The 9,275-nt window shown below is 47.3% G+C and overlaps 1 protein-coding gene across 3 annotated transcripts in view; it reads right to left on the reverse strand.

The window, feature by feature from the left end:
- PTPRA (protein tyrosine phosphatase receptor type A) overlaps positions 1-9,275 on the reverse strand; it is a 157,711-nt gene continuing 148,436 nt past the window's right edge. For all 3 annotated transcript variants that reach the window (XM_021689138.1, XM_021689139.2, XM_021689137.2), the window contains 4 exons: positions 6,841-6,966; positions 6,610-6,761; positions 1,052-1,187; positions 1-299 (listed from right to left, as the gene is read on the reverse strand). In XM_021689138.1, the coding sequence (XP_021544813.1) occupies positions 225-299; positions 1,052-1,187; positions 6,610-6,761; positions 6,841-6,966 (489 nt within the window). In that variant the 3' untranslated portion in view covers positions 1-224. The remainder of the gene's footprint in view (positions 300-1,051; positions 1,188-6,609; positions 6,762-6,840; positions 6,967-9,275) is intronic.

Here is a 9,275-nt window from a genome sequence, read left to right on the forward strand (position 1 = left end):
TCAATCCAAACATCACACTATTTAATTCCCCAATAAAACATTGGAAAAAGGACTATCAGTGCTAACACATTTACATATAAAATCTCCACCTAATAGGTAATAGAAGCCTATGTACCAATTTCTAAAACAGTTATAAGATATATACACAATTTTGGGTATATTAACAAAACAGAATATTACAAAATATTAAAGGCAATTTTCCTGTCCACCGATCTCATCACCTCTTACTTGAAGTTGGCATAATCTGAGAATGCGTCAATATATTCCTGCACCACCTTGTAGCAGAACTCATACTGTTCCTGCAGAGCAAAGGGAGGGGAAGAAACCAGCGTTACTGAAGACAACAAGGTACCTGCAGTTCCTGACAGACCTATTTTTTTTTAAAAATGGAAACCTGAGGGGAAGTGAATGTTTTTGGACTTGTACCTGAGTCCCGCTCTGCCTACCCAAGTTCTGACAGCATTCCCCTTCTGGGCTGAGTACAGCTAATTTTGTCCAGATGGAGGGGACCCGAGAGGAAGATGTGGCCCTAGGCCTGCAGCAGTCAGATGTGAGTGCACTGGGCTGGCGGACCAAGCAGGCAGGGAGATGACTCTGCGTGGCCCGCATCTCACCATGCTTGCCAGGCTGCAGGTGCCCTGGCTCTCAAAGCCTCACCAACTCCCAAACCTCTTAAAATGTATTTTTCTTTCCCCTCAGACATGTCTAGCTCTCCAAGGTTCCAGGGCCCTTCTGGATGCTTGTCCCCATACCCAGTGGTTACTGGTCACTGAGACAGTCAGGAGCCTGAGTAGAAGAGGCGGCACTCCTGAGTCTTCCTACCCCAGGACCCATGGAGAAGTGCAAAGCCCTGTGGGGCACCCCAGCACCCCCTTCTAGCCTTCAGAGAGGCCACTCTTACTGGTGACAGGGCTGTGCCCCTCTGCTCTGTCACCAAGGCTCATTCTATCTAGGGTACCTTGGGGAATGATGGGCCCCCTGGAAGAGCCTCCCCCTTGAGATGGCCCTGAAAGAGAAGGGCTGTGGATGGGTGGTGGTGTGGGCAGCATACCAGTGTCTGGACCATGTGTGGCCTCTGTAGCCGCAGGCTCTTGACGGTCTGGAAGACATCCAAAATCCCCTCCGCTTTCACCCGTTCCAGGACTGTGCTTAGGGCACAGAAGGTCCCTGTCCGTCCTGCCCCTGCGCTGTAATAGAGCAGACACATCTGTTATAGCCCACTGGGCTGATAAGGTGAAGACAGTGTCAGTGAGCACATAAAGGCCGAGGTGGAGGTTGGGGCTCATGGGAAGGGCTGTCATCTAATGGAGATGCTGGGCTGGGGTGAGGGCAAGGGCCCATTTGCTCCTCTCCCCATAAGCCCCATGCTCACACCGCTCTGGGGAGGAAGGGGTACCCCCGCTGCCCCTTCTGTACGTTCCACTTTGGCTGCTGAGGGGCTCGCCTACAGGACAGTGATGAAGAACCTCACTGAGCCTTTGCTGTCTACCTACAAATATTCCTGAATTGCCCTGATCTGCTGCTCACTCATGTTGGGATTCTAGTCTCTTTCCTTTCCTGATAAACCCTGCCCTTATGCAGAGAGAGAGAGAGAGAGAGAGAGAGGGAGAGAGAGAGTGTGTGTGTGTGTGTGTGTGCGCACACGCTGATTCTTTTCCATGCCTCTCATTTGCTTCCTAAGTCCCAGGAATCCAGACTCTGACTCTGACACTATCCACCCTGTTCAATGTTATCAGTTGATTCACCAGACCCTTACTGAGTGCCTGATGTGTGGCAGGGGCTGTGGTGGGGAACAAAACCCCCAGACAATAAAATATGTAGTGTGGGAAGGAAAAAGAGGAATAGGGGTTCTAGGCAGGGTGGTCAGGGAAGGTTCTCTAATAGGGTGTCACATGAGCAGAGACCTGAAGGTGAGGGCAAGGCCCAATAGCTGTCTGGAGAGGAGTATCTCAGGCACAAGACAGGATGTCTAGGTGCGGAAGCTCTGTAGCTGAATCTGACGGATGGAAGGACATGAAGGAAGAAAGGAGAGTGGTGGGTGAGGTCAGAGCCCTCAGATCAAGTTGGGCCTTATGAGCTGTTGTTAGGATTTTTTTTTTTTTTTTTTAAGATTTTATTTACTTATTTGTCAGAGAGAGATAGAGAACATAAGCAGGGGGAGCAGCAGGCAGAGCAGACTCAGCAGGCAGAGCGAGAAGCAGCCTCCCCACTGAGCAAGGAGCCCGATGTGGGACTTGATCCCAGTACCCTGGGATCACGACCTGAACCGAAGGCAGTCACTTAACTGCCTGAGCCACCCAGGCGTCCCTGTTGTTAGGATGCTAAGTGATGTGGCCTGACTGAAGTTTTTAGAAGAACCTCTCAGGCTGCTGTGTTGAGACAGGGAAACACGTGAGGCCAGTATAACTCCTGGGAAGAGGAGGTGGTGGCTCAGACAGAGGGTTGCTGGTGGAGGGAGTGAGAAATACTTGATTCTGAAACCACTTTCCATGTAGAGCAAGGTCGAACATTACATGTGCATATGTGAGGAAATAAGGAGGAGAACAGTATGGCTCCAAGGCTTCTCATCTGAGAGAGCTGGGGGACTGAAATGCCACTTACTGACTGGGGGAAGGCTGGGCAAATAGTAGACTTAGGAATTAAGACGAGAAGTTCTGATCCGGACTTGAAAATGCCAAAACTGAAGATGCCAAAGTGGAAATGTTGAGTAGGTAACTAGACACATAAATCTGGAGTTTAGGGAGAGGGTGACCTGGTGATAATGACACAGGAGTTGGTACGAAAGCCAGGAGACAAGATGGGCTGCCTGGGGGAGTGGATATTATTCAACAATGAGGTCCATCTGGGCCCTGGACCACAGATGGAGAGGAATCAGCCAGTGAGGACATAAACCAGGAGAGAAGCTATGTTGAAAGCATTCCACAGAGAAGCAACTGGTTAACTGTGTTGGATACTGATGAAGGTCAAGGGTAAGGAGACAGAAGGATCTCTGGACGCAGCAATGTGGAGGTCACAGGTAGCCCTCACAGGGGCAGTTGCAATGGAGTGTGGAGGGAAGAGGTTAACCAGAATGGGCTCAAGAGAGAATGGGAAGAGAGGAACTGGGGAGTTAGTCTGGACAAATCTTTCTTGAGAAACTTTACTATTAAGGAAAACAGAGAAATAGAGGGGTACCTGGAGGGGAATGAGAGGTAAGAGTTTTTAAAATATTAAGACGGGAGAAATTATAGCCCATGTGCATGAAGATGGTAGTTATCCAGAGGAAAACCTGATGATGTAGGATAGTGAAGTCAGGTCCCTGAGGAGACAAAAGGGGATGGAATTGATATCCAAGTGGAGGGTGACTGTGGCAGACAGGCCCTACCATGGCCCCCCAGATCCCTGCCTCTTGGTGTTCATGCCCTTATGCAATCTCTTCCCCATGAGTGTGGGTGGGATGTGTGTGTGCTTCTAACCAACAGACAGTAGCAAGGGGGATGAGATGTATGTAACTACACGTATGTGATTATGCTACATAGGATCATAAAGCCTGTCTCGAAAGGAGACACTCTCTTGCTGGCTTAGAAGAGGTAGGCAGCCACACTGGGAAGGTCCACGTGGCAAGGAACTTCAGCCCAGCAACCCGCAGGGCACTGAATGCTACCAAAAACCAAGTGAGCTTAGAAATGGATCCTTCCTGGGGCGCCTGGGTGGCCCAGTTGGTTAAGCGTCTGTCTTCAGCTCAGGTTGTGATCCCAGGGTCCTGGGATGGAGCCCCACATCGGGTTCCCTGCTCAGTGGGGAGTATGCTTCTCCCTCTCCCACTCTCTCTGCTTGTGTTCTCTCTCTCGCTTTCTCAAATTAAAAAAAAAAAAAAAAAAAAAAGAAACGGATCCTTCCCATTCGAGCCTCAGATGGGACCACAGCCCTGGCTAACACCTTGACTGGAGTCTTGTGAGACCCTGAAGCGCAGGACTCACCTAAGATGTGCTCAGATTTCTGACCAGAGAGACTGTGAGATAAATGTGTTGTTTTAAGATGCTACGTTTGTGGTAATATTATTACACAACAATAGATGATTAATGGAACTGGCTTCAGAGAGAGGTCAGACAACTCATTCACTGAACAGGAGGGATGCAGGGTCCACAGCACCAATGCAGGGAGACAGGCAGCTATGTGCTGGGAGCACACAGAAGTTCTGATTGCTTCTCCTTTCTTACAAACAGAAAACACCATCCTCTCTCAAATACGAGGACAGAAGAGGTGCTGATGGTATCTAGGTTTGAGAGGAGGTGTGAAATAATCATCTAGGACAAAGGCTGGCAAGCTGTTCTGTAAAGGGCCAGACAGGAAATATCCTGGGTGTTGCTGAGAAGAGACAAAATCAGTTCTAACCGTACAACTCTGACTTCCTGTGTGCTGAGCAGCAGTGTGAGGCACGGAGAGCTCCACGTCTGGTCTCAATTCTGTTGCTGGAGCATGAGAGCAGCAAATACACACACAAATGGGCATAGCTGTGTTCCAATAAAACCTTATATACAGACACCAAAATTTGAATTTCACGCCATCTTCATGTCATGAAATAGTCTTTTGATTTTTAAAAAACCATTTAAAAATGTAAAAACAGGGGACACCTGGGTGGCAGAGTCGGTTAAGTGGCTGCCTTTGGCTCAGGTCATGAACCCGGGGTCCTCGGATCCAGTCCTGCACTGGGCTCTCTCTCTGCCTGCCATTCCCCCTGCTGTTCTCTCTCTGGCAAATAAATAAATAAATAAAATCTTAAAAATATAAAAATAGTTCTTAGCTTGCAGACCCACACAAAACCAGGTGGTAGGCCAGATTTGGCATTGCACCCTAGTATGTCCAGCCGTGGTCTGGAAGAGTGGAAGGTGCAGAAGGATAGCAAGGCAGCAGTAAGGGCCAACCATGAGGTCAGTGGTCAGGAATGTAAACTGAAGCCTGTAACCCGATGCTTCTCTTCAGCCACACTCAGCAGCACAGTGCAGATGCAGGCTAGCTAGAGAATCTGGGGTTTGCCAAGAAAGGGTGACCAAGGGAAAGAAAAAAGTGTAGGGAAGGAAATATTTATCTGGGCAGTCCAAGGAATCTTTTCTTAGATTTTTAGTTTAATTTTTTTTTTAAAGTAATCTCTACCCCCAATGTGGGTCTCAAACTGACAACCCCGAGTCCAAGAGTTGAGTGTTCTACTGACTGAGCCAGACAGGTGCACCACCAAGGAATTCTTTTAATTTTGCCAATCCAATGGGCACAAAGCACACTGCATTGTTTTCATTCTCATTTCTCAGAATATTACTAGTAAAGTGTAGCATCTTCTTGTGTTCACTGTCCAAAGATATTTTTTAAATGCTTTATTTTTCTATAGGCAATAAATTATCATAGTTCAAATTTCAAAACAATCCCAAACAAGAAAAGGTTTCCTTCCTACTCCATTTATTCGCCTTCAGATGCCCTCCTGGGAAAGCACCAATGTCCTTGGGTCCTTGCCTGTCCTTCCAGAGATATTTTTAGGCATATACCAACAGAAACATTATGTTCTGTTTTTTAAAAGTCTTTTATTTATTTAAATGATCTCTACACCCCACATAGAGCTCGAACTCACAACCCCAAGATCAAGAGTCGCACATTTCATCCACTGAGCCAGCCAGGAGCCCCCCAACAGAAACACATGTTCTTTCTCTATCTCCCATTTGCTTTTGTTCACAAAGCAATACATCTAGAGGATTAACCCACACCCAGTATATAAGCAGACTCATTAATTTTTGTAGCTCTGTAGCATGAGATCCATAAACATAGCTTATTGAGTCAGCCCCCTATTAATATGTTTAGATAATTTATAATCTTTCACTATTATAAGTAGTACTTCAATCGTGGTGACTATTTCCTTTTGGCCAGTTGACGCACATTTACTGGATACATTCCTAGAAGTTCCTTTGCTTATTTTTCTGTTTTTAAAACCAATTTGCAGTGATTTATGATATACTCTTCCTTCTCTTTTAAGAATTTTTTTCCCCCAAATTATAATAGCAATACAAGCTCATGGTAAGTTTTTTCCCCCTAAAATGCAATCTCAAACAACACGCCCCCCAAAATTCACCTTTGCTCCCCAAACGAGTCCCCTTATCATCTTTCTTCTGTCAGTGACAGCAACCATTACCAGTAACCCTGATTTAAACTCGGGATACACCCTACAGCCTTGATTCCTCTTCTCTTTCACATCTATGTTTTCAGTCTTGCTCATTTTTCTTCAAACTCTTCTCAAAATAGTTGCCCTTTTCTCTTTTCCTGTGTTTCTTAAGGAGGCCAGACCCTCACCCCCACAGTGTCCAACTGGTCTCTCCACTGTCAGTCGCCTCTGCTGCTCGCCCCTACCCCATCACTATCCCAAATGCTCCCCTGCCCGATATTCTAACGTCACTGGTTCCCTAGCACTTAATGCGAAGTTTGACCACCACAACCCTCTCCCATTATCTGGCCCTGTGCTGGCCACCAAACTCAACTGCCAGGTGCTGCTCCCCAGTAGCCTGCTCTTGTCTGGCTTTCCCCACTGTCGCTCCCCCTGCCTGCCTCTTATGGCCTTCCCTTCCCCCCGAGGGCTGGGGAGAGCGGTACCTGCAGTGCACGGTGATGGGGTGGTTCCCCGACTGCTGTTGCTGCTTCTGCACGGCCGCGATGATGCTGATCATGCCCTTCCCGTCGCTGGGGATGCCCACTTCAGGCCAGCCGTGGAAGTGGAACTGCCGGATCTGCCGGCCTTTGTTCTCCTTTGGAAGAAGGGCGATCAGAGATGCGGGGCGGCCTGGCTTTTCCCTGCGGGAGGAGCCGCACCCCCAGCCACCTTACCCTGGTGTTGGTGACCAGGAGGTCTCTGACAGTGTAGCTCTCACATTCCTCCTCTTTCTTCAGCTCCACTGTGATGTCTCCGTAGGACACCACTCCATCAGAGGGCCAGTACTGGGCACATTTCTCCTGGAGGGACAAATGGGAGAGGGGAGGGGCTTGGAATATCACATATGGTAGAGGCGGGGCTGTCCTTCGAGCCTCCTGCTCCCCTCTGACGGTAGGCACCTCTTACAGGACACCTTCATCTCCAAGGTATCAAAAACCCAGAGTGTCATTACATTACTTAATGTCACTCCAATTCACTTCACTAGGATCCTCACTAGGACGTCTACAGCTGACCCTTGAACAACATGGATTTGAACTGTGTGGGCCCACTTATACACAGACTCTTCTGGATAAATACAGTACAGTAGTATAAATGTATTTTCTCTTCCTTACGATTTTCTTAATGACATTTTCTTTTCTCTAGTTTACTTTATTGTAAGAACACAGTATATCATACATAAAACATGTAAAATATGTGCTGTTAGTGTCATTGATCAATCTTCAGGTCAGCAGTAGACAATTAATTACTTTTTTTTTTTTTAAGATTTTATTTATTTATTTGACAGAGAAAGACACAGCAAGAGAGGGAACACAAGCAGGGGGAGTGGGAGAGGGAGAAGCAGGCTTTCCCGCTGAGCAGGGAGCCCAATGCGGGGCTCAATCCCAGGACCCTGGGATCATGACCTGAGCCGAAGGCAGACGCTTAACGACTGAGCCACCCAGGAGCCCCAGTTAATTACATTTTTGATAAGTCAAAAGTTATACACAAATTTTCTTTAAAGATGTTATTTATTTGAGAGAGGGAGAACACAAGTAGAGGGCGTGGGAGAGGGAGAAGCAGACTCCCCACTGGGCAACGAGCCTGACGCGGGACTCAATTCCAGGACCCTGGGATCATGACCCGAGCCGAAGGCAGTCGCTTAACCGAATGAACCACCCAGGCGCCCCTACATGGATTTTTTTTTTTTTAACTGAAGTACAGTTGACACACAATGTTACATGCATTTCAGGTGTACAATACAGTAACTCCGCAAGTCTATAGATTATACTATGCTCACCACCAGCTTAGCTACCATCATGTGTCACCACAGAACACTACCACCATACCACTGACTATATTCCCTACACTGCAGCTTTCATCCCTGTGATATATGCAGATTTGTAACTGTACAAGATAGAAAGAGGGGGCTGGCGGTCAGTGCCCCTAGTCCCTGTGTTGCTCAAGAGTCAACTGTATATTTAAAAACTTAATTCCTGTACTGACATAATCACTTAACCTTTCGTGTTACTTATCTACAGTCTAAGTTGCCACACATGACAAGATCTCTGAAGAGCTCTGACCATCACCTCAGCTACACAAAACATTTAATGGCATGGTGGAAAGAGAGGAATGTCTTTGCTCCAATTCCTTTTCTCCCCTCCTTTGCCCCCTTGGGGTGTTTCTACCTCGTAGAGATGCTTACATATGTCAGATAGCTAATCCAGAAAAACTGAACCCCACTGACATGCCAGCCGGCTGTGGTGCTTCACTAGAGCTCAGGCCACTGCATCCTTCCATCCCTTTCCTCTTGGTCCTCTGAATCTGCAGTGGCACCCCCATTTCTGTCCTTGTGAGTGAGTAGGAGATGGGTTACGGCCTGTCTTTGCTGGCATCTGGCTCAATTTCCTCCACAGCTATTTGTGGGCGGGGGCTGCCTCTGTTCACCTTTGTCTCCGCACGCCTCGCATGCTGCCTGCATATGCTAGGCTCTCAGTAGCTGCTCAATGAATTTGTTCCATGTTTGCAGAACAAGTCAGGCTACACATACGCAAATAAAACAATACAGTTATACCGTCCTTTTCTTTGGAGCATTTTGGGGAAGACCTTAAATATCTCACTACTGGTAATTTTAAAATCCTCAACCGTAAATGTACTTCACATTCACTGGGAAAACTATGAAAAGTGGAAAAATAAGAATCACGGATAGTCTCTTAGTCCAAATAAAATCATTAAAGGTCCATTTTAGTGACTCTTCTTGCTTTTCATATGTGTGATCATTCATTACCCCCTTTATAAATGACACTGAGCTCATTTTAAAACACAGACTTATCAAAGTGGTGGATCAGGGAACTCTCACAGACCAGTCTTTTCTACGTATACCCACTTGGGAGTCCTGGGGATGCTGTGAGGGTTGGGGCTCTGGGCCCTCTCCTTAACTAGAACAGCTTTTTTTTTTTTTTTAAAGATTTTATTTATTTATTTAAGAGACAGAGAATGAGAGAGAGAGAGAGAGCACATGAGAGGGGGGAGGGTCAGAGGGAGGAGCAGGGAGCCCGATGCGGGACTCGATCCAGGGATTCGATCCAGGGACTCCAGGATCATGACCGGAGCCGAAGGCAGTCGCCCAACC

This window comes from Neomonachus schauinslandi, chromosome 10 (assembly GCF_002201575.2).
Source record: "Neomonachus schauinslandi chromosome 10, ASM220157v2, whole genome shotgun sequence".
Classification (NCBI taxonomy): domain Eukaryota; kingdom Metazoa; phylum Chordata; class Mammalia; order Carnivora; family Phocidae; genus Neomonachus; species Neomonachus schauinslandi.